Here is a 25,501-nt window from a genome sequence, read left to right as displayed (position 1 = left end):
CAGTTAGGGGAAAATATCAATGTAATGCCTAAAGGCTGAGAGTAGGAATGAATTCACACAAAGAGAACCTTGTCATATCGATTATGAAAGTTTCTCTAAGTTTGTTTCAAAAAATACGGCTCTCCCTCAAATGCAAAATGTAGAAATGCACCGAGAAACTGTCCCTTTGCTCAACTGAAATTTTAGTTTTTGTGGCTAGCAAAAGTGAAACTCCAAAATCTGTTTTTTTTTTTTTTTTTACTAAGTTACTAGTTTTCACCCATTTTCAGTGAGGTGTTTAAAATGCAGTCTGCAGAGAGAAGCAGTCTAAATGTTTCATTGAAAGGTCTTGAACACTGGTTAAAATCTTTATTAACTTAAAAGGAATTAGAAGAAACACTTTAGAGCAAAGAAAAATGCTTTAGGATAGCTGAGAATTATTAAATAAAAATTAGTGCTGTCAATCGATTAAATTTTTTAATCGCGATTAATCGCATCAATGCCTGAGTTAACTCGCGATTAATCGCATTTTAATCGCACATTTTTTTCCTGATTGAAAATCATTTAAATACTCTCGATGACATACAAAAAAATACATACAGGCTAGGTTTGTGCCAATGTTCTTTTTTTAAAATGAAAACAGGTCACAGACACTGATTTATGCCATAGAAACATATGGCAAGAAGATGGGGAGGCATGTAGCAAAAAATAACAAATATGTAGCCAAAAAAAAGGCCCTGAAAACAGGCTGATGTAAAAGACAGTCTTTACAGTTAATACAGTCTTTTGAACAAAGACAAGCATTTTACCCTACCGCTATAAAATTTAGTAGAGTTAACATTAGATGTTAATTAACCAAGGTAATAATGAACAATTTTCAATCAATACATCAAAATCAATAGACCGACATCACTAGATGAAGGTAGTCTATGCTCTCTAGAAAGTTACTTTTCAGCCTCTTAACAAAAATGAGAACACACACACACCCACTCACCCACACACAGACACACCCACCCACACACACACACACGCGATACTGACCTGTTGCGTACACAGACGGCAAGAGGGCTGCTACGAGATTCCATTTCACCTCAGTAATCAGTTTTCTCAGCGTATTTCAGGTATCTACTAGTTACCAGACACTCAACTTGTTTGTTGGTGGTGGGGCTTAAAGAAAAGGCACTAGCGTCACCCAGTGTATGAGCGTCTTTTTCCCTTGAGGAGCTCCGCTCTAGAAGCCTATGAGAAATGCATAGACTGGGGGAAAATAGCCCCGCCTTCCCGCAGGCTGCAGCGGGATGTACTTGGAAAAATTGTACCATAAAACCACATAGCGTTAATCTCACGTTAAAAAAATTATCGCCGTTAAAATGGCCTCGTGTTAACGCGTTAATAACGCGATAATTTTGACAGCACTAATAAAAATGCATAGTAGTAATTTTTCCTTGATCAAACAGCAAAAAGAAATGTAGACAAGTCACAAAATCAAAACTGGTGCAAAAGTGAAACCCGTTTATTTAATCAACTAAGCAAATCTTAAGGGAGTTTCAGAAAACCTGCATTCTTTCTCCCTCAGAAATGTTACCTACAGGAACTAACTAAGTAGCACAGAATAGATTTTTAGAACATCCTGCTTTATTCGGAGATAATACCTTCGTGTTTTTGAAAAAACAGTGACTGATTAAACAGAATCATTTCAACAAAGGGATAAAGGGGTTACATGGTTAATAACAGAGATGAAGCCTGGAGAAATCGTTGTCCAGCACTGCTAAAGATTCCTTTTCTCCCCTCTCCCTGAACTCATCAATCTATAGTAGTGATCACTAACAGTATTTATAGAAGCACTGCCATGGTAACAGTAAATGTATTTTTAGCGTCAGTCTTTGTAGGTGCAGAACGGCTGCTCAATGATACACACGCATGTGTGGTGGAACAGAGAAGGGAGAGCGTGTTAATGCTTCACATGTGAATGAGTGGAAGAGGAGTCAGAATGAGAGAAAACTTGGACAGAGATCAAGTTAGGTTCCTAATTCTGTGGTAACTTTAGTGAAAAAACAGAAAGGGACTTGGCTTGTAAAGAGGTGTAATCTGCCAAATCACTGACTGACTCTCAGATGCACTGCGACCTACCAGTCTACATCTGCTGCAGGATGTAAGAGGGAATCAAACAGCGAAACAAGTAAAAGCTGGATGTATACCCTTGCATGGCCAGTATGACAGAGCTAACCTTGGCAAACCGCGCATCAACACACAAATACATGGTACCTGAGCTGAGCTGCATACGCTCCTGGTTGGAGAAAGGAAAAGTACACCCTAAAATTCTGTATAACTAGGTAACCTTCAGTTGCAAATACTTGAAGTAGTCTTAAACTTTTTCGATAACTTTATTATCCTTCCATCATTTAGGAACTTTTTTATTGTTTTGTCAGTGTGGCTTTCGGGCATTCTGTACAGTCCTGTCAGGGTCCTGCATCATCGTTTCAACCCAGCTCAGCTGTGAAAGTTGACAGGAGCATTGTTAAAAACTGATTCCTTTTGACTTCAGTTGCTTTGTGCTGCGTTTGGGTTCATAGTCCTCTTGGGGACCATTATAACCAAAGTTAACAAAAATCAGTGATGTAGAGGAAAGCTTTGTTACCCCTTATTGGTTTAGATATAGTGCCCCCTGGTGTAGTGGTTTACATCTCTGAGTGCCCCAAGGGGAAACTGGGCTCAAATCTACCGTAGTTGTGTGTGAGGGGGAATCTGGGTAAAAACGTTGCTTATCTGACGAGCAAATCATAATGGCTTACTATGGCAAACCCTGAAAATGGAAGCGACTGAAAGGGCACAACATATTGTTTATGTAAATATCGACCATTCTAAATGAGACCTGTAGGGGGATGAGGAATTTGCTGGGATATATCTTGAATCTTTTAAGCTTTTCACTTCAAAAAATGACTTTTCTGACTTTTAAAAAAAACGATGGATTTCAAGTGGTTGGAAATGGCCCTTAAACCAGTCTAAGGTTAGGGGGCAGCAGTTATTTCTTCTCTCAAATTGTTCCTGTCATCTTAGGAGATGCTTCTAAGCAGCAGAGTGTCAAAAGGACTAGTCAGATGTTGAATACTAAACAGCTGTTAATAAGCAGCAGCCTGTCTAATATTTTTCTGTGAAAGCAGGAAGCATTTAGGTCTCTCTCTACATCCTACAAACAGTTAACCTCAAACTGAACTTAAGACGTGTAAAGGAAGCTACAGGGACCCCTCAGGAAAAAAAGCATTTTCAAAGCAGCATGCTTGATACACACAGATAGCTTCAGGCATCTGAACATTTCTATGATACTTATTTTTCCCTCTGCACGAACAAAAATAATAGTTGTGTATACTCTATTGGCTCTTTTTGTGCTACTCCACAATAATCTTTTAATTATAGGTTTTAACTGCCCAATAGGAGAGAATGTCATAGACTGTTTACAAGTAAGAAAAGACTGAACTCTTGTTTCTGATTAATTAATGTTTAGTGGTTGTAATTAACCAATCAAACTGTGTAAAAATGTGCTATATCATCAAGTCCAAAACCAAAGTCCTGTTTATCTATGATCCATTCTTACCTTGGCTGCCATACGGGAATACAGGGCATTCTGATCTTGTGCAGAGCTCATCTTCTCCCTCCTCACCATCTCCTGCAGTCCAATACTGTCGTCATCCTGGAAGTAGCGAACACGTTCCCCATCAACATGGGTCTCGACCTGAAACGGAAGATATGCAAAGAGAAGAAAATGTCTGTCTTTCATCAAACATAAACAAACGAAGAAAGAAAGTCTTCTCTGAGTAAAACTTCAGTCTCTAATCTGCATTTCTCCTGGCTGTTTATATTCAGATCACAATGCCACATTTCCTCACTCCTCTTATCTCATCATGCATCATCTTTACCGGTTTCTTCTTCCGCCGTCCTCCATGGGGCTCCTGCGGTCCAGAGGGACCCTTCACAGGCCAGGCACGACCCATCTCATCCGTTCTAAACAGCAGAACTTCCTTATCTTGATGAGTGACCTAGAGAAAGACAAATAAAAAAATATCACGTTATACATCTTTGTGAACAAACAATAACACATCAGTGCATATATAAAAACTTTAAGTATTTTAAAAGAACACAAAAGGCACCGGACTTAAAAATTTGGCTTGAAAACGGAGCTTCAACCAAATTCTTAGGATCCGGTAGGTTTTCATGCCAACATGTCAGATAGAAACATTGCTCATTCTGCACACACCTTAAAGGAATAGTACACCCAAAACATGATTAGCCTTCATTTTCTACTCACCCCCATGCTGAACAACACTCTGGAGTACTTTTTTGATATCTCAAATGCATCTGGAGATCTGGGAGGCTTCTTGCTGTCTGCTGACATTCAAATAATGGAGGTCTATGGTGACCGAGACAGAAAGGTCCATAAAAGTCCACAAAAAACGTGTCAATATTCCTCCATACTGCTCGTCCAATGTATTCCAAGTGTCCTGAGTGGGTAGCATCCAGAATTTACTCGAAACTAAGTCATTTAGAATGTTTTTAGAGCATAAACAGTAGTGTATAGGATTTCCTGAAAGCGCGCACATGCGTGTTCACGACGCTATGGAAGCCGGCAGACAAACCAGATGAAAGTGCGCATTCAGCGTCTGCTCTGCCAATAATGCAAGCGTAGAAGAAGAAATGTGCTGTTTACCTGTGCAAAGAAAGAAACAACGAAAGAAAAATGTCTGAGGACTTCAGTGTTGAGGAAGAGCATGAGTTCTTTGCCGAGCTGAATGCGCTGGTTTGGTCAGCCGGCTTCCGTAGCGTCGTGAGCGCGCATGTGCGCGCTTTCAGGAAATCCTATACACTACTGTTTATGCTCTAAAAACATTCTAAAGGACTTAGTTTCGAGTAAATTCTGGATGCTACCCACTCAGGACACTTGGAATACATTGGACGAGCAGTATGGAGGAATATTGACACGTTTTTTGTGGACTTTTATGGACCTTTCTGTCTCGGTCACCATAGACCTCCATTATTTGAATGTCAGCAGACAGCAAGAAGCCTCCCAGATCTCCAGATGCATTTGAGATATCAAAAAAGTACTCCAGGGTGTTGTTCAGCATGGGGGTGAGTAGAAAAGGAAGGCTAATCATGTTTTGGGTGTACTATTCCTTTAACTATATAAAAGGGCAATAATATTTCTGAGCCATTTCTAAAGTTGTGCTGCTATAGGCTTAAACTGCTGGAGGACAAGGGGACTACTTTTCATAATTTTGCAAAAAACTTATCTCTAATCTCACATTCTGTATTATTTGTTAGTTCAACCCCTAACTTTATGCTCATCCTGGTTTTATTTGTTATAGTAGCTTCACCAAGAGCAAAGAAGACAACAATGAGAAATATAAGCTGGGCTGCTGCGATCAACACCTTTGATTATAGATGATAGAGTTGGGCCTGTTTTTTGGGATTTTTTTTACTGCCCTCAGCTGTGACCAACTATACGTGCTACTTTTAATCTCTACGAGAAAAAAACTGGCTCAGCTCATTTGCTTAACTTTCCCAGACAGAGCCAGTTGTGGAGCTAGCTCACCACTACCTTTTGCATTATCTTTTGAAAGCATTTAAGATCAGTGCTTCTATTTTTTTTTCTGTATGTCTTCTTCTGTCTCTTTGAACCCCCAGTTGGCTTTGGCAGAGGGCCGCTTAAACTGAGCCTGGATCTGCTGAAGGGTTCTTCCAGTTAAAAGGGAGTTATCTTCTGCATCGGCGCTACATGAATGCTCGGTGGGAAGGACTGCTAAAGAGTCGATGCAATCAGATGCTTTTACTTGGATAGAAAACTTTGAACCAATCTGCCTGTATGATCTGGTTGAATTGTCTCTGTAAAGTACCTTGAGATGATTTGTGTCGTAAATTGGCACTATATAAATAAACTGCATTGAATTTAACTGACTTTCTGACAAAATAACTTATCCTTACAAAAAAGTTTAATAAATCATTCTTAATAAACATATTCAGAATTTCTCGCATGTCAATAGTCATATATCAGAAAAACATAATGTCTAAACCCAATTTTGATTTAAAAAAAATCTGTAAATCTTCTATTTGCCATAGAACCACTGGAAACTAAAAAAAAAATGTAAATCTACATTTTAAAGCAAAATGCATGTCCATCTTTCCTCCTTAGTTCAAAAAAGGTAACTTGCTGTTTGTTTTAAATAAATCGTCAAGGAAAAGTGTCAAGTGATATATGTCTGATCTGCAAAAGAAACACATTTACAGACTTTCTGGGTCACACAAACATTTTCCCTTTGACAGAAACTGAACAGCAGAAGAAAAAACTGCTTTTTCTAAGAGCAGTTTGTCAGATATAGAGGGCATGAAGCCAACAGATGGATGCAAAAAATGGGATGTAAGAGGAGCAAAGTATGGGAGGTTGACTCATAAAAATAAATAATAGCTGTAGCTTCATAAAAAAAAAAAGGACAAAAAAACATTTCTGTTCTCAAGTCAGACCTTTCAAGGATAACATTTCAGGAAAAAAGCATAAATATAAAAAGGAGAGCAGACATAAGCCACTGAGCACTGAAGATGAGCCAAAATGCTTCAGTTTTTTTAAATGATCACAAATCACCGTCCTTCAGGTTGGAGTGAATAAATTCACCGAGCTGAAAGCTGCACCGAAGCCTAACGATTATGACACCTTTAGCAGAAATGTTTTTTTTTCCCATGGCTCTTTTGCTTGAATGAGGAAAACTATTAAGGAATCCTTTACCACCATCACTGGCATCCCTGAAAAATATGCATAGGAAGTTTTAGAAAATATACTGATACTGATACTGATTTACCCCCTTCATTTTTAGTTTGATTATCTTGCTCCTTCATTTAGTATATTATATATGATAAATCATGTGCAACACTATTAGCGAGACTCTGTCAATACTATCTACATTCTTCGTTTCCCTGCAGAACTAAGTGTTATCACAAAGAAGGGGAACACAAAGGGAGGGATCTTTGATTTAGATTGGATCTAGTATTTATTATGATGAAAGAAGGATGATGTTGGGTTATGTTAACTATTTCTGTGTGATTTTGCAACATGTTTGGAATTAATATCCCGTTAAAAGATCCATGGAAGGCCCCTATTAGGGGGAACGAGATCTCAGTTTCACTTCAATAAGGTTCCTGAAGATTTTAGAAAAGAAACTCACTCAAAGCGTCACAGATCCTCCCCCATGGTTTAAAATTGGCCTGTGGGTTTCTGCATATTTATCATCTTTATAACCCCAAACAAACCCCCAGGTGATGAAAAACTAAATCATAGAGTCCTCCGAGTAAAGTATGTAGTTCCAATTAAAGTGTCAGTTACGATATGCAAAAATTCAGATGTATGTTTGTAATTGCGACACAGAAATTTATTTTTCCAGGCATCCTCCATATAAACTATTTACTCCCTGATTGCTTGAATAGAAACTACTGACCTCAAGGGGGCACTCTATGTCACAGTCAATGCGCACGGTGACAAGATAAACATGCACCTCAGTCAGCCTTGTTTACTCTTTATTTATATCATATTTCTTATTTACTTTTATTAGTGTTAAAGTCATTTTAGGAAGGTTAACAGTAGAACCGCTGATATTTGAAGACTTTGTAAAAACAAAAACAATTAGAAGATTTTTTTAAATGAGACTACATGTTTTTATTTTTATGCCTGCAAAAAGTTACATCCAATAATTTTTTCTGAAATAAGTATTTTTTCCTCAACGCAGGTAAAAACACTGCAACAAGATGATTTGCATTTAGAATAACAAGAAAAAAACTCCATTATTATATCAAGAGTGAATAATATCTATCTTATTTCAAGGGTAAAAATATTCTTTCCATTGGTAGATCATCTTATTTACCTGCTTAAATTAAGGGCAAATATAGTTATTTTATGAGTTTTTTACTTATTTTTAAATAGGATAGGATTAACAAAATAACGTTTGCAAAATTCCAGAAACATTAGAGAAAAGTTTACTATATGCAATTCTAGTTATATTCAATTAAGCAACAATTTTCTACCAATATTTCATGTTTGTCTCCTAAGTGACTGCAGGCAAACTGAGTCTAACCTTCTTGATATCCTTCCATAAGCTCACAACTTCTTTAAAGCATGATTATTTAAAGCATTTTAAAGCATTATTCTAGAATATTTTGGTAATCCTACCAGACCTCAGAAAGGGAAAGTTGTCCAGTTTAATTTAGGTTTATTTAGGAACATTATTCCCTAATTTGATTTCTTTCTGGATAGGGAATACGTAGCTGCAGCCAAAAATTAATCCGTTGTGGGACTTTTTATACAAAATCAATACATTAAAAGGCATACGTAGCCTATTAAAAAAAATCTAAAATCAACAATTGTAGGAATTTCTAAAAAGGAAAGTTTTTAGTCCTTTCTTAAAACAATCCACCGTCTGTGGAATGCCCTCCCAGACCACCTTAGGGCCCCACAGACGGTGGATTGTTTTAAGAAAGGACTAAAAACTTTCCTTTTTAGAAATTCCTACAATTGTTGATTTTAGATTTTTTTTAATAGGCTACGTATGCCTTTTAATGTATTGATTTTAATGACTGTCTTTTTACTCTGTTTTTAATGTTATGGTCTTTTAAACTTGTTTTGTAGCACTTTGAGATTTGAAATCAAATGTAAAGTGCATGATAAATAAAATTCATTATTATTATTATTACCAGATGTCCAAATAACTGCAATGTCAATTTTTCAGCTATTATAAGAATCACATTAAAACAATAACATAATTCTTTTAAATTGCTGGTGTCAAGTAAAGAGCATTTGTTTCGTATTAGTCGTTACTGAAGTGCTCAACTTGAACAGTTTCAACCTAGACAGCAAGACATCAGAGCTGAACACCAAACACACTTCAAACAGACTCCCTTTTAGGAGCAGACAGACATCAGCGCAGAGACTTTAGTTACCTCTGAAGCAAAGCTTGAGTCTCAGGGTTGTTTTTAACAGCATGCTAAAGTGACTGATGCAGCGGTTTATAGCACTCTGTATCTGTGAGGTTTAGAACAAATATAGCTTTAAGGCTTTTGGATTAGCGTTTAGACTTTTAGTGGTAGCAGGAGATAAATCCAAAAAAAGTGTGAGTGATGGGGAAGCTTATGTGCTCCCTGTGTGTCTATGTATTTAAAAGTGAGTCGTTTTATCCACATAGCTGAGTGCTAGCTGATAAATGCACCCTGCTGGAAACTATCGTTATCAGCACAAGAAGTAAAAAGCTCTCAGGAGCAGCATGCATTTAAGAAATGAGAAAGATCATCATTTCTTCTGTTTGATCACTTTGAAATATACTGATTGCTTTTCTTTTTTTTTGCAGCAAATAAATTTAGCTAATTGTGAATTCTAATTCACAGCTAAACCATGAACCCCCCCGACCAGTGTTGTTTTCGTCAAGGATGGCGATGACAAAATTATTCTGTTTTGCTCCTTTTTGTCATGACGATAACGGACGAGCTAAACATGGATCTTTCTTGATAAAAACTTAGAGAGTTATGGGTGTGAGTTTTAGTAAATTAGACAAGACTAAGTAAAAATTAGCGGGTGGTTGGTCAGACATTTAAACTGCATTAATGTGATGTAATCTGCTAAGCAGTATCAGCCGTGCTGTCTGAACATGAAGCCCACTACTAAGGATGAACCATGCTCGTTCTGCATGAGCACAGCTAGGTAATGGCAGCAGCGGCGGTGTGAAAATAATCCAGAATGGTCCAGGTGTCTGACAGAACACCGGTACAGCGGCTGAACTCTGATAATCTGATCTTCCATCTGTGTTTTTGCACTGAGTCTCCACACTGATGGTTTGCTCTCAGCAGTATGTCTCTTCCTGCTCTCGATACTTAAACTATATGTGGCTGATCATCCCCTGCCAAGCCCTTTGTGTAACTATCAAGATTTTATTCCTTCCAACTTACAAGAGGTCATACTAAGCAGTCCTTAATTTCTACCAAAAGGAATCCCTAAATTTACACTCACCTCCTGTTGGTTTATGCTCAGAAACCAGGTCGTCTGCGTGTGTGTCGCAGTGAAATCAACACACTTCCACAGACACTCTGGCGCGCCTCTCCAAAATTGTAGGTAACCGCAGACAGTGCCACGGACATTGATTCCAAAAGGAATCCCATAATTTATATCCAAACAAAATATTTCATTGCATACTGTTTATTCTTGGATAAAGACCCAGGTGAAAATGTATATGGAGCTTTGAATATTTCTTTCTCACAGTTCTTGTTTCTACCTATTCACATATGAAAATGTTTCCTCAAAATATCATTTAAACATTTTCTCTTTTTCCTTTAAATATTTCAACATTTTAGTTCACATATTCATTCAATTTAGTACTTGATTGCTATGGCATTACAAGGCAATTATGTAGTATTTTTTATATATCACAACCCTGTGATTTTAAATCAAGGTTGACCCCTGAGCAGCAGTAACCGAGGGGTAAATTTAAGAAATAAAGCCAAATTGCCAGAGTAGAAAGAAAGAAAGAAGACTGTTTTTGTTCTTTGTTTGTTTGTTTTGGAGCAATGAGGATTTTATTGCTCTGTGTGTAATACATAATTCCTAGTATATCGGGAAGTGTTTGCTTTGGGATGGAAACCTAGAATGTCTAAAACCATTCCTTTATTGTACATTTTGTTAGCTTGTCTGTCTGTTATATTAACCAATATGATGTGTTGAACTAAAACTGCTATTGTCACAGCTTTTTTGAGACACTTTTTTTATTTATAAAATAGGACATTAATTCACAAAAAAAAAGATTATTTGAATTCTATAATTCAAAGTTTTCTGCCCAACAGCAATGATGAACTGCTGGTCAACATTCGAAACCCAGCAATTGTATTATTTAGGCTAAAGCTGTCAGTCTGGTAAAGAATCCAGTTTTTATTTGAAATTGTAACGGTAAACTTATTTTTGCGACATAAAACTAACTAAAACTGGACTAAAACCTTTTGAAGTTGTAGTCGACTAAAACCATCAACTATCATAATAACTAAAATGCGACTAAAGCTAATAATCGTTTTCGTCCTGAAGACTAAAGGGCTGGTTATACTCCCGCAGCAGTGTGTCGCAGTGAGCTTGTCGCAGGTATGACGCCGATATTTTTGATTTATGCCCAATTTTGAAGCGTGGTCTGCGCCGTTATTGCAGGTCACAATGCAAGAGGGACAATCACGAACTAGCGGTGGGTCTAGAAACGGCCGAGGCGGCGAGGAAGTGGGAAAAACGCTAAGGGCAAGTTTGTGCAACAACAGAGGGACATGAGGGCAAAAAAGAGCAGGGATCCAGGTGGAAAAAGTGGACATCACTCTTCTAGCTGGTGCAACTCCACGAGTCGTTTTCCACAATGGCGGTCATACAAACAAAACAAGCCTGTAAGGTACCAAACAGGAGATACGAATAGTGTAGAGCCGATGTAGATTTGACCAATCAGAGGCCTCCTGTCTGTGGTCACCTACAATTTTGGAGAGGGGCACCAGAGTGTCTGCAGAAGGAGGGGGCAAATTTGCATTCACTGCGACACACACGCTGACGACCTGCTTTCTGAGCGTAAACCAGCCTCAAGACTAAAACTAAATCTAAGATGGCTGCTCAAAACAACACTGCCTTCAGAGGAGGGGGGTGTAAAGCCTCGTCTACAAAAAGAGGAGCAAGGTATTTATCAGAAACAATTTAGAAAAATTTGGTGCAAACAGCACCACATGAGATGCTGCAGTACATACGCCGGGCCCTTTGGTGGCGCTGTGACACTGCAACAGAATCACTATGAAACCACTGAGAAAGAAATTGGGCCGGAAAAGATAGCTCATGCAAAGTAAACAAGAAACATGGCAGCGAAGGGGAGATGCAGGTGCAACATAATCTTTAAAAACAAAAATAAGATGCTAGCTTGCACGTAAACAATGAAACAAAACCAGCTTTGGAAATATTCCCCACCTGGTTACACCATATCAAAAATTATCAGCTCAGTTTTATGAACCACCTGATCTTTGCTGGTGGCCCTAAGAAGTTAAAATGGAAATTGACCAACCTGGGCTGACTGAGCTGCTTCATGCTCCTTCTTTCTGGCAGCATGAATCTCCTTTGCTTTCTGAGCTGCTTCCAGCTGTGACTTCAGTTTCTCAACCATAGCCTAAAAAACAAACCAATCAAACATAACGATATGTTAGTGGGTAGGTCCTCCTGTGGTCACCCAAAGCTCATTGTGGCATGGACCAATGGAAAGGCTCCCTGAACACCAGACCAGGGCCACACCATGACATTAATAATCAATGCAGATCAATCCATGCGACCAAGAACGGAGAATGATTTAAAAAATAAAGGTTTGGGCATCGTTACAGCTCCATGCGTACATAAAGTTTCTCTTTGCTTTGAGGAAAAGTTGTTTTCAGAGCTTTTCTGAATACTTCAAACTAATAAAAACTCAACTCACCGTATTGCCCATGATCTCTGCTTTTATCAGCTTTGACCCCAGCTTGTTCATTTCTTCCTCTGACAGGAGTGGAATCTCTTCCTCCTCCTCCTCCTCCTCCTCCTCCTCCTCACTTTCACTCTCATTCCTGTATAAAGAGATTCAAAAAGAGTAAAAAGAGAAGTAGTGTAAAATACACATCTTCTCGCCGATTCAGAAACCATTTTCCAGTTTATTCTGAAGTTTTTTGATCTCTCAGTTTATTTGTTTGCTTCTGAGATCCCTCCCACCATTTATCTGATATTTTCCATTCGAGTTGTCAGGCCCCTCCAGCGATAATAAGAGCCTTGCCTGGGAAGCAGTGTTCTACACTATTACACTTCTCACAGGATCATTTCCGCCTGCTCCCACCATATAGGCTCATTTCATGCTGCAGGGGGCTCTGACTGCCCGTTTACCAAAACAACTTAGTCTAATGAGGCGAAACAAGGGATGTCTTACAAAGCAGTGATACCCTGACATCTGGCCCACATATCACACCAGAACACCATGACAACCTGCATTGTTACTTTTATTTTTAAGACGCCATCTTTACTTTTACATTTTCTTTTCGTTCTTATAAGAAAGCGGTGAGCTACTCTGCAATCATCTGAGACAGAGGCTGTCTGTGAGGAGCAGAGTGGTTTCACAGGTTGGTGTTCCCTCAGACATTTGTTGTGCTTTGTTCCCAGCAAAAGACATGACCTCAGACTAATAGATGATTTTCTTTTATAAAGAACTCTGAGAGCAACAACTACAATTGTAAGATTCAAAGGATATAATCTTTTCCACCTTTAAGTCAGAACTGAAACGTTATAATTTCCTTTCGGCCTTTGATCCAAGAACCTGACTTTATCACTGAGAAGTGATCAAAGCGTGACTTAAAAGCTTACGTTTTACATAATGAATCCTTTTACAACTTTAAATTTTAGGAATACTGAACACTCTTTTTAAACAAAGCCCAAAGTCTATTTTGCTATTCAAATGTTCTTTTTGCCTTCTTGTAAAGCTCATTGGATTATTATTGCCAAATCATCACTTAGAATTAGGGCAGCAACTAATGATTATTTAGCAAATCGATTAATCAGTCGATTAATAATCAGATAGCAAATGGTTTCTTAAAGAAGACTTTATACAAAAAACAAACCAGGTGAAACTAAATATTTTCCACCTGAGGAGTTCTGGATAGAGCATATTGAAGATTTTTTTTTAATCTTAAATACAAAATGTTTACATATTTTTATTTTTTTCAATTTTGGTATAATTGCTCCTCCAAGTGGGTTGCTCTGTCAGCTAAAGACACAGTTTAGAGTCTCTAAACTCCAGTTAACGATTAATCAATTACTAGATTAGTTAACGATTATTTCAATAATTGATTAATCCAAATAATTGTTTCAGCCCTACTTAGAATGACAACATATCCTTTTAATTATCAGTGGAAAGACCTAAAAATCGATGTTCTCAGTGCTCTCTATCTGCAGGTTTTAGTCATGCTGCAAGATAAACTTGCCACTGATTTCAGCTGCTGCCTGTCACACCATTTAACAAACAAAAATCCTCAAACCTTGCTGATGGAGCCGCGTGAGGAATGTTTGCGGTCTTCTCTGCCTGAAGCTTGCTCTCCTGAGGATTTTCTCCCCCGTCGGCTTCATGAGCAGACCTGCTGCCTTTTTTCCAGGCTTGGGTGCTGCTCTTCTTTGGGAAGGGGTCCTCGTCGTCAGAGCCGGGTTTTAGGAAGCTGCTGGAGGCCTGAGGTGGAGGAGGCCGCTGAGGCGCTGCAGAACAGTACAAAGACCCACCGTACGTTTAAAATGTAATAAAAGATTATTTTTATTCTTTGTCAGAAAACATATTTCTAGCATCACTGCTGCTTCCTTTTGAAACCTTTTAGAGGCTATAAAAATGATTCAAACCAACTTAATGGATCGCTTTATAAAGGATTCTATTAGGTACCTACAAAAAGGGACTATAGGATCCTGAACACATGGCTGAACCCACCTTCAGAGCTCTCGTCGTCATCTGAGGGTTTGAGGAAACGGGCTTTTAATGAGCCAAGAGAGGAGGAACGCTGACTCCAACTATCTCCAGATGATGATGATGATGATGCTTGTGTGCTGAAGTCTTTTCCTTTATCTCCATAACGATCCCTTTCTTTTTCATCGTCTTTTCCGTCGTCTCCTCCTCTGTCCCGTCTTCTCTCCCTGTGTCTCCACCTGTCTCCGTCTCGGCTCCTGTCCTCCTCTCTTCCCCTGTACCTCTCCCTCTCTTCTCCCCTCTGTGACCTATCTTTATCTAGTGGTGACAAGTCTCGTTCACGTTTTCTCCACCGATCCCGATCTTGCCTATCATCCTCTGTTCTCCTCCATCTCTCGCTGGCATTCTCCTCTTTTTTCCGCCATCCTTCTCTCCCTGAATGCTCTCTGTCTCCTCTACTCCGACCGTACACAGCCTTCTCCGCATCAGCAAGCCTCTTCTGAAATTCCTCCATCGACTGATTTAAAAAAAAAAAAAAAAACACAACAAAGATGTTTTTTTACGTTTTTTCAGGGACATCAGAAAGGTTTCCTCACTATCTGATATTAGTGTTCATGCAGCTTTATTCCTGGTAGCTCATCATGGCTTATTTTCACCTCGCTTTAAAACTTATTTCTAGGATAGGTTTCTCGTCACAGAACTTATCAGGATCAGTCATGGTCAATACTTATGTGTAAATGTTTCTGTTAACAGGAGACCAATTCTTAACCATTTCTGAGTAATGTTAGCCTGTGAATGAACTCATTCATTGCAATCCTCACCCCATATCTCTGAGCTACTATATCACTGAGGCTGCGCTGCTCCCTCTCTGCTTGCTCCTTCATCCTCTGATAGCTCTTCCTCAGCCAGCTCAGGCCACCATCATTCACCACAGGGCCTGCTGGAATAAAAATAAAGCCTCAATATCTACACAGGAACACTAATCAAAACATCTATTAGGGTCTAACCTAAATCAAACCTTCAATACTTGCCTGTGTGTGACGCACCCAGAGTCCCAGGGTGCCACATGTAAGCCACTAAAATCGTTTTATGTGAAAAAAGAGGTTAACTAGATACCTTTTCGGGAAATGATTTATTGCATTTTTTACCAATTAAAAACCTTCAAATGGATTCAATGAGATTATTTGTAGAGCAATCCAAAAACAATCCTGAAAATGAAATGCCCTAATCCGTAGTGTCTGAAATTTCTCTCATGAACCCAAATTTGTTTAATCCCAAACTGTACAAAGGCAAACATATAGGAAGACAATGCATGTGGTTTCTGGATTGTGGTAAAACGTGATGCAAGAACATCTAATGGCATTTATGACTTCCTCGTGATGGCGAATTGGCTAGGAAAAAGAGAAAGACTGTTTTAATAAAGTGTATCCTGCAGGGACACAAAATATGTCAGATTTAACATCGGTTTCGTTTTTCGGGAGGGGGCTGGTCATCTGGTAGTTGTTTGGATACTTAAATCTGTTGTTTTCTTAATCTCCTCAGTATCACAAAAGAACGCAGCAGTTTCATTTCTATCGAATTAGGGTTTGTTTTGATAGTTACTTCATTGCATGAGACAACACCCCCTTGATAAAGAAGGTAATTATTAATAGGCGGCCGGCCCCTTAGTTTGATTCAGAGCAGCGTACCTTAATACTTAACACCAGGAAAATAGAGAGAAGATGTCGCTAAACACATTTAGAGGAGTCCTACTTTATAGTGGGCTGGTGTAAATGCTCTTACTTTCAGTATTAAACATAGCTCTGAGTTCTACTGTTGTTTTCCTTCGATTTGATCTCACCACACCTTTAAGTGATCGCCGATCACGATCATTCAGGATTTTTTTCCGGCCACATTTCTTCCTTGAAGATGATAGGTCCCCACTATCCTTCCAATTTTTAATTATGCGTTGGACAGTTTTTAACCCAATTTTAGTAGATTCTGCAATCTCTTAAGATGTTTTCTCTGCTTGATGCATGCCAGTGATTTGACTCTTCTCAAACAGACTAACATCTTTTCCACGACCACGGGATGTGTCTTTCGACATGGTTGTTTAGGAAATGAGAAGCAAGTCATTGCACCAGCTGGGGTTAAATAGCTTGCGCCAGCTGAAAGATAATTGCCCATGCACTAATTATCCAATAGGAGGCTCATACCTATTTGCTTAGTTGATTCCAATTGGTGACTTATATATATATATATATATATATATATATATATAAGGGATGGGACGATTTATGAAAACCGTCCGAACCGTTCGGTTCGACTGTCTCGGTTCGATTCGCGTGTGTTTCGTTCGGTTCATGCGCTGCTCCTTTTTCTCATAGGCGAAGCGTTTACACTCCCAAGCAGAAGGTGGCGGTACTGCGACCAAAGCAAACCACCAGTAGTAAACAAGAAGAAGAAGAAGCGAAGCAGCTTAGCCGGGTGTAGCAGGGGAAAAAAGCAGTTATGGAGAATTGTGTGGGTATGGCGAGTGGGAAAGAACAGGCGTTGGAAGGGAAGACGCGCCAGCAGCACTTTATAGGTCTGCTGTATGGGACCGCTTTGCATTTAGAGTGACCTACGATGATGGCGGAAAGAAAGTTGTGGATAAAAGTGCAGCACGTTTTGTTTATGCTAACAGCAACATGTCATGCTAACCCGGAAATCCCTCATACTCCGTCAGCAACCCCTGCGCTCCAGACCGGCTGCTCAAAGCAAAGCCTACAGCCCCCACTGTGGCTCCCGTCCGCTCCCCTCTGAGTTCCTTGGAGATGGTAGAGAGCATGCGCCAGATGATTAAATTCAAAGCAGCAAAACATATGGAAATGATCCAGGGTTTCCGCGGATCATTTAAAATAAATACAATCCATTATTTTTTGGGGGATTTTTTCATTAATTTCATAAATTTTTATGGGATTTCGGTGTAACAATCAACATATACCGAATCGAACCGAACACCGTGACCACGAAACCTTGAATCAAACCGAACCGTGCAGTTTGTGAACCGTTCCACCCCTAATATATATATATATACCCGTATATATATATAGGGAAGATAAAATTAAAAGAAATTTGTTAAATACAAAAAGAATAAAATCAAATAAACCTTAATATATTCCATGTAAATTCTAGTTTTGGTTGTTAAATTAAGTAATTGCAATTTTTGCTTCATATGTTTAAGTATAAATTGATCTGAAACTACTTAATATATAAAACCTGCTGTTAGGTTTCTACAACCAAGGGAACATGGTAAATTTCTCTTTTCATGTTCTTCTACCTTTCTTCAGTGCAGTTTGAGCTGGGTCCTCTGGAGGTATACCAGTTCCTCCATCTTTCCAGTATGGGTTTAGCTCCAGTTTGTGCAAACCAGCCTGGAAGGATCAACACCAGAAGAACAGTAACATTTTCTATCCATAAAGAAACTAAAGACAATATTAAAATCAACATAAATGGACTATGTGTGGTTTCCTTTTACTCTTTGCTTTACGTTTTACAGCCAGAAAATGAACCAAACCATAATTACAGCAGCAGTTTGTACCTGTTCAATGGCCTGAGCCTTGGCTCTCTCTTCCTCCTTCATTCGGTCCTTCTCCGCCCGTCTCTCTGCAGTAGACGTAGTTTTCATTGCCAGGAAATCAAAAGTCATCCATTCATCTCTCTTTGAGATGGAAACACAATCAGATAAAATGAGGAAAGAAGGTGATCAGCAGACAAACATTGAAACATAAGTGCTTTTAAATTAACAAAAATTCAGACTCCATGACAGAGTGAGAGCACATCTAGTTTAACATCTAGACCTTGTATAAAACAGACCTGGACATTCTGTGTGGGGCTGAGGTCGCCCTCGGGAGCCTTGGGCTGATCTGGAACCTTCCATGCTTTCGCAGAGTGAGTCTGAGGCTGAGCTTCAACCCAGTCATCCTCTGAGTCCTGAAATAAAGTCAGAAAAACAAAACAAACAAAAAACAGAAAGATGCAGCAATGAGGAGGGTGATAGAATGCATTAAGACAGACAAAAATAATTTATATTTTTCATCGTCAAAATCCCTATCGACTGCTAAAAAGAGTTTTTCTGAAGAAAAGTTCAACCTAAAATAATCTTAATTAATCTTTTTTTAATCTGAGTCTAAATAAATCTTTTCCAGATCCATGTTATAAACCAGCAGGTCTTTAGAAATTAGAAATTACCTGTGAACTGTCACTGGAGCCAGCTCCTACTTCTGCTCTCTTCTCCTTTTTGACTTTCTTCTTGTTCTCCTTTTTTTTCTTGTTTTTCTTCTCTTTCTTCTTTTTGCTCTTGATGGATCCCTCCTGTCGGGTGTGAAAATTTAGTGCTTTTTGTTCTCTTTTTTTTATAATCAATGTAATTTACATTACTAGAGCTAAATATAACAGTCAACAAATGCTGTCAGTTAACCAACCTTTGTGACGTCAGTACTGCCCATGCTGATATTGCAGCATGGGGTCAGACACATCAACAGTAATGGAAGTTATAGGAATCATATTTAAAGGAATAGTACACCCAAAACATGATTAGCCTTCATTTTCTACTCACCCCCATGCTGAACAACACTCTGGAGTACTTTTTTGATATCTCAAATGCATCTGGAGATCTGGGAGGCTTCTTGCTGTCTGCTGACATTCAAATAATGGAGGTCTATGGTGACCGAGACAGAAAGGTCCATAAAAGTCAACAAAAAACGTGTCAATATTCCTCCATACTGCTCGTCCAATGTATTCCAAGTGTCCTGAGTGGGTAGCATCCAGAATTTACTCGAAACAAAGTCATTTAGAATGTTTTTAGAGCATAAACAGTAGTGTATAGGATTTCCTGAAAGCGCGCACACGCGCGTTCACGACGCTACGGAAGCCGGCAGACCAAACCAGATGAAAGTGCGCATTCAGCGTCTGCTCTGCCAATAATGCAAGCGTAGAAGAAGAAATGTGCTGTTTACCTGTGCAAAGAAAGAAAAAACGAAAGAAAAATATCTGAGGACTTCAGTGTTGAGGAAGAGCATGAGTTCTTTGCCGAGCTGAATGCGCTGGTTTGGTCTGCCGGCTTCCGTAGCGTCGTGAGCGCGCGTGTGCGCGCTTTCAGGAAATCCTATGCACTACTGTTTATGCTCTAAAAACATTCTAAATGACTTCGTTTCGAGTAAATTCTGGATGCTACCCACTCAGGACACTTGGAATACATTGGACGAGCAGTATGGAGGAATATTGACACGTTTTTTGTGGACTTTTATGGACCTTTCTGTCTCGGTCACCATAGACCTCCATTATTTGAATGTCAGCAGACAGCAAGAAGCCTCCCAGATCTCCAGATGCATTTGAGATATCAAAAAAGTACTCCAGAGTGTTGTTCAGCATGGGGGTGAGTAGAAAATGAAGGCTAATCATGTTTTGGGTGTACTATTCCTTTAACTTATGAAGAATATCTGGGGATGGTTAGAGGTTTGCCTTCCTGATGCTTTAGGGGTGCGGTTTTCTGCCCATGAACCTTTAAGGTTAATCAGATCTATCCTGCTCTCACAGCCCTGGAAATCATAAACACTTAGCAGGACTTCACTGGTTTATTATTTATTTGAACAAAATTACATTTCTACTCATCTTCATGTTCATACATGTTCCATAATGTTGTTACCTCTTCTCTTATTTTCATTAAAACGGAAACTTACTTCCTCGATCTGCTGCAGCCTCTGGTTGACTTCAGGAAGGATCCAAGTGTCCTCCCCTCTCTGCCTCTTTAGCTCCTTTCTCCTCTCTTCCCTCTCATGCTGCTGTTTTGCCTAAATCAATACATCAGAAAAGGGAGATATTCACTAGAAAATAGGGAAGAGTATGATGGGTTTTTTTTTAAAGACACATAAAAAATACAAATTCTTCAGTAAATATTTATTTTAATTGAACAGCCCAATGTGAAACACAACGGGTATGAAAGGATTTTACAAATCAGACGATTCTTTGATAAAATAATAATCAAAGTCCACATTAACTTAAAGAAACTACCAGACTAACCTTCTCATTCCTCAAACTACTTACTGAATTCAGAACAAAGAAGTGGATATGAGAACCTGATCTCTGTTGATGCAATCATCAGATTTTTCATGTATTTGACCTGTGATCAAGATCATAAAAACAGCTAAACTCTCCTCACTGTTTCTATCAAACCATCATTGCTCTTCTTTTTTTTTTTTATGTCTTGATCCCTCGTTTTCTTTTTTCTGCAGTTTAATTGATGACAACGCTGTCCCCTCTAAACGGGCAAAGCCAACACAGCAACAGGACTTAGATTTATTTTGTACACACAAGTGTAAACAAAAAGACATTTTGTTAAGAACAGCTCTCTAGATAATTTCCGTTTTTGAAGTGCAGCCTTAATAAGATAAGCAGCAGTGATAAAAAACAGTAATGTAAACATATTACTGTATATTTACAGTTCTAACATTCAGTTTTTTTTTTTTTTTCTCTTGATAAACTCAAGAAGTCTGGACTATGTGCTTCAAATTTAAATCAGTTTATTTCTAGAGCTTCAGTTGTGACCTGAAGAATCATTTAAATAAAATATTTTAAACACAATGTTATCTATTGTTTTTAAGCAATAGTGAAAAGCAAGAGGACAGCGATGCGTTCTCTATGGAAGTCTGATAGATCAGACTGCGTACAGAGAAGCTGGAGAAGAAATTATATCTAGAGGGAAACGCCAGCTCTGTCCAGAAAACACAATCAGTCCATTTTCCCTTGACTTGAAAATCAAATCCCGATTTCTGCATAAAAAAAGTATTTTCATAAATCTAATAATAAAATAATTGATGAATGCAAAATTAGCCAATAGTTTTTTTTTTTTTTTATGTACTTTTATGTTTGTTAAAGAAACTCAAATAAAGGTTACTGCTTTAGTAAACAAATAAGCTCATAATTTATTCATATTAGTTTAAACTGAAGGGGATGTTGACTCTTTTTATTTCTGATACCATATTGAAAATGCAGCTTTGAGTTTTGACCTATACTGATATCACAATGAATCATATGTAATTTTATTACTAATTTAATAGTGTGGAATTATAGCAAAGGCTTGATCTAATGATATTTCTCAAACAGAGAACAAGGATTGTGGACAACTACCTCATTTCCTATTCAAAGAGATAACTAAACTTTAAACTAAAGCAGAGAGAAGTGAAGTGCTTCTATTAGCTTTTTAATATCTGAGATTTTAGAGGCAGGCTGATATATTGTGATGTTAATTTTCTTGCTGATATGGACTGATTTACGATACAAATTACGGATTGGAACATCCCTATACTACAACCATCAAAAACAGAAATAGCAGATCAAATGTAGAAATCAGGACAAGTGAATGATCCTGGAAAAGGCTCAGTGGCCCAATCTACTAATGAATCTCATTAGTGTCTGATTGATGAGTATAACAGCGTCTGGAACCTTGTTGTCAAACAGTGGACAAAAGTCTAAAACCACAATGAAACAATTACATTTTAGACAGGCAGATATCCATGTGTCAGTCCAGGCACAGCTGAGCTGAACAGATTAAGCGTTTTACCAGCTGCAGTCAGAGAGGCGTGTAAACAAAGCTGCACTGCGCACAGATAGCGCCCAGCTGTTAAAAATGTGTACATATGTGATCACAGCAGCAAGCCCGCTGACACCAAACTGGATCAGATGGATGGACGCGACTAAAGGCATAAAACAAAGGTTCAAACACAGGAGCGAGGCTGTGTTGAGCTACTAGGGGCAACTATTTCGTATGACTGTATCTGCAGGTCCACCCCCTAAAAAAGATAAATCCAAATTTAAGTCGCACACAAGATGTTAGCTTTATAAAATAAACGAAAAGCTCAAAAAGTAAAGCAAACACACAGACGTTAACACGAAGGGGGTAGCTGTTAGCATACCTAGCTTGTTTATTCCCACCGCACAAATATAATTTCAACTGTAAATATACGCAGTGAAATAGCTTGACTTTAATCTGTTAATTGGTCGTAAAGCTCGCGGCTTGTACCTTTTCTATTGCCTCTTGTCGCGCCTGTCGCTTCTTTTCTTTCCTTTCATCGATGCTGCTCGAACTCTCAAAACTAACCCCGTGCGTCGCCATGACACTGCCGTAAATGCGTATGTCAAACGTCGTAACGCTTCGTGGTTTACGGTAACTGTTGACTTGCTGTTCATGTAGTCTCAGGGCGTGCAAATGTGTAGGCACATGTGGTAAAGCTGTTTAAAAAAAGGTTTTAAATCAATTTGACTAATATTCCGGTTATATTAGTCTCCAAAATAAAATACCTTTAAATCAATCTTTATTTTGTATAAATTTATCCAGCTGACCACCTCAGTCACTATGGTTTCATGATAAAATGTGATCCTTGTTCAGTGGTTTGTGACTGAGAAATTATACTAAAATAATTAAATTTCTTATAGTTACATCGAATTAATTAAAAAATGTAAATTACAAATTAAGTACCCGCAAATGAACCATTATATAACCGCTATAAGAAAATAAGTTAGATCATTTTGACTGCTATGTTAATGTAACCATAGGGTAGAGGATCAGTAAAGCTACACTCTGATTGATAGCTGGCACTTTACTTTCCTTCCAAATGATTGAAACAAAAAAAAAATTACATTTTTTGTTAAATCTTCCCCCAGCCCTTAAAAAAGGATAAAGGTAGGGTTTTGTATTAGTTGTACTGGTGTGGTTAAGAAAGACAGCATTCCCCTGCTTTTAACTAAAAGGTTAGATTTTTGGTAAGGTATTGGAGGGGTATATTTGACAACAAACTTGTAGGCTATCTTTCCGCATTCTCTCACATATTCTCCTTCATCCTAATCAATAAAAGCAACTGGACCATTTATAATTCAGATTCAACACCGGTTTGTATCTATTGCTCCCACAGGAACTGAGAGCTTCATGGATGATTTGACCTGAACCTGTGACAAACTACCCTCTTGCCATAGAAGGACAAACTGATGAATTCCCTTTTAAATAGTGCTTGTTTTAAAATTCTTCCCAAAAATTATGTGCATTTGACTGGTTTATAAAATAAAAGCAATCCTACTTTAAGCTGTGATGTGAATCTTGACTATTATTACAAGTGTTATGACCTGTCTAGGGGAAAAGCCTTGATCCCACATATTATTAGTGATCCCACTGCTCAACAAATCCCAAGCAAGAACAACAGCTATAAGTTCCAACAGGCAGTCTGTTGGTTTATTAAATGATTTCACACATTTTGCTTACAGAGAAGTGATGCATAGTCGTCAGACTAAATCAAGGCCAAAAACTAAAAGCAAAAGGAAGAAGAAACCACACTTACCTAATTAAATAAATACATTAAATAAAAATTTACCGACCCATCTAAATAAATAGGAGAAAAATTGAGTTCAAACATAAACAGCGTTTAACTCCTTCAACCCTCTCACACCTGAACAACTATTATTTACCATCCTAAACTGCAGAGGTGAAACAATGTGTGGCCGATTGGAACAGGCAGAGAAAAAGAGATGACAAGCAGTCTGTGTGGCCATATTTTATATTGGTCTTCTGAACTACTCCACCAACACGCTGACACCAATCAGCAACCAGCACTTGTACACTAAGATTTACTTACAAATATGAATGGAGTTGTAACACAAGCCTTGTTATTATATCCATTCATCTTCAGCTACTTGTCAAAGGTGGCACGGGACCTGGTGCAGACCTCCAGTAGTCTATGGGTGAAAAGCACAGTGCACATTGAACACGTCAGTAGTCCAAAGCAGATTTGTCCAAAGCAGTGCGTTGGTCTCTGTTAATAGAACCAATGCACAAACCCACTCACACCTTAACAACTATTAACAACATCTAGGACAGCAGAGGAGAAACAATGTGTGACAGATTGGGACAAGCTGAGAAAACGGGATGACAAGCAGCCTACATCATCGTCTTTTAAATCCGTCCTCTGCCTTAGTCCACAATTCAGCTGACTCCAATCGGCACCTGTACACTCAGATTTACATTTTCAAAACAAGCCTTGGTATGATATCCATCCATCTTCAACCACTTGTCCAAGGTGGCAGGGTCCTGGTGCCAACCTCCAGTAGTCTATTGGTGAAAAGCAGGGTGCACTCTGGACAGGTCACCAGTACAAAGTAGATTTATTGAAAGCAACGCAAGAACACACTCACACCTAATGCTTATTTAGAAGCACCAATTAACCCAAGTCATATTTTTGGACTGTAGGAGGGAGCCAGATGCACAGGGAGAACATGGAAACACCATCCAGGAAGAACCTTTGCAGGGCCGAACTATGGACCTTCTTGCTGCGTGGCAAAAATGCCACAATGCAGCTGTGGTATGATAATTTAAAAAAAAAGAGAGAGAAAAATAGGCCATTTTGAACCTGAAAACCAGGATTGATGTCAGCCTTAAATTACATTTTTAGAAACATGAGTGAGCTGCTTAAACTTTTAAATTACTGCTTTGACTATAGACTTGAATACATTTGAACTGGCCTCTTACCACTATCATTTCCATTTCAAGAGTGGCAGAAAAAAGTTACAGAAAAGTGTTTGTGACTGTTTATTAAAGGTTTTTAAGAGACCTGACTTAAAAAATGAATGTAACAAGAACAATTCATGGGCTTTTTAAAATCTATATTTGCATAATACTTATACTGACCTGTGATCCCAGAGGTCACTACTTTAGATATTTTCTAAAAACAAAAAAGAAAATTTCCTTCCTAAATGTGAGCCTAAAGCTCCACCTTACACTGCAGCCCTTTAACAGGAAAAGGTCTGGCAGAGTTACTACGGCTTAGTTACAGCTCGGTGATCTCAGAGCAGACGCTGACATCAAAGGCAAATTAAAAGGGAGTGCAGTACAGAAAGTAATTAGAAAGTTGAGTGAATTGGTGAAAAGGCTATGCACTATGAAAAACATTCAAGGGGGTGATTAAACTCATTTCTGTGGTAGAGGTTCCAGCACAAAAGAAGTCTGCTACAGATATTTGCATTTATTGCGTCAG

At 38.5% G+C, this 25,501-nt stretch overlaps 1 protein-coding gene across 1 annotated transcript in view; it reads right to left on the bottom strand.

Annotated features, from left to right (window-relative positions):
* cwf19l2 (CWF19 like cell cycle control factor 2) overlaps nt 1-22,623 on the bottom strand; it is a 28,299-nt gene extending 5,676 nt beyond the window's left edge. Inside the window, exons 1-13 of the mRNA XM_038307710.1 lie at nt 22,504-22,623; nt 20,165-20,275; nt 18,675-18,797; nt 18,300-18,416; nt 18,025-18,144; nt 17,764-17,857; nt 15,284-15,402; nt 14,487-14,979; nt 14,053-14,263; nt 12,471-12,597; nt 12,069-12,170; nt 3,894-4,013; nt 3,572-3,709 (exon numbers count right to left, since the gene is read on the bottom strand). Of these exons, the coding sequence (XP_038163638.1) occupies nt 3,572-3,709; nt 3,894-4,013; nt 12,069-12,170; nt 12,471-12,597; nt 14,053-14,263; nt 14,487-14,979; nt 15,284-15,402; nt 17,764-17,857; nt 18,025-18,144; nt 18,300-18,416; nt 18,675-18,797; nt 20,165-20,275; nt 22,504-22,596 (1,968 nt within the window). The 5' untranslated portion in view covers nt 22,597-22,623. The remainder of the gene's footprint in view (nt 1-3,571; nt 3,710-3,893; nt 4,014-12,068; nt 12,171-12,470; nt 12,598-14,052; nt 14,264-14,486; nt 14,980-15,283; nt 15,403-17,763; nt 17,858-18,024; nt 18,145-18,299; nt 18,417-18,674; nt 18,798-20,164; nt 20,276-22,503) is intronic.
* Between the last annotated feature and the right edge of the window lie 2,878 nt (nt 22,624-25,501).

This window comes from Cyprinodon tularosa, unplaced genomic scaffold, assembly GCF_016077235.1.
Source record: "Cyprinodon tularosa strain WSP-4 unplaced genomic scaffold, ASM1607723v1 ctg619, whole genome shotgun sequence".
Lineage (NCBI taxonomy): Eukaryota > Metazoa > Chordata > Actinopteri > Cyprinodontiformes > Cyprinodontidae > Cyprinodon > Cyprinodon tularosa.
Note: the sequence above shows the minus strand (reverse complement) of the source record. Positions and strands in the feature narration are given on the sequence as shown.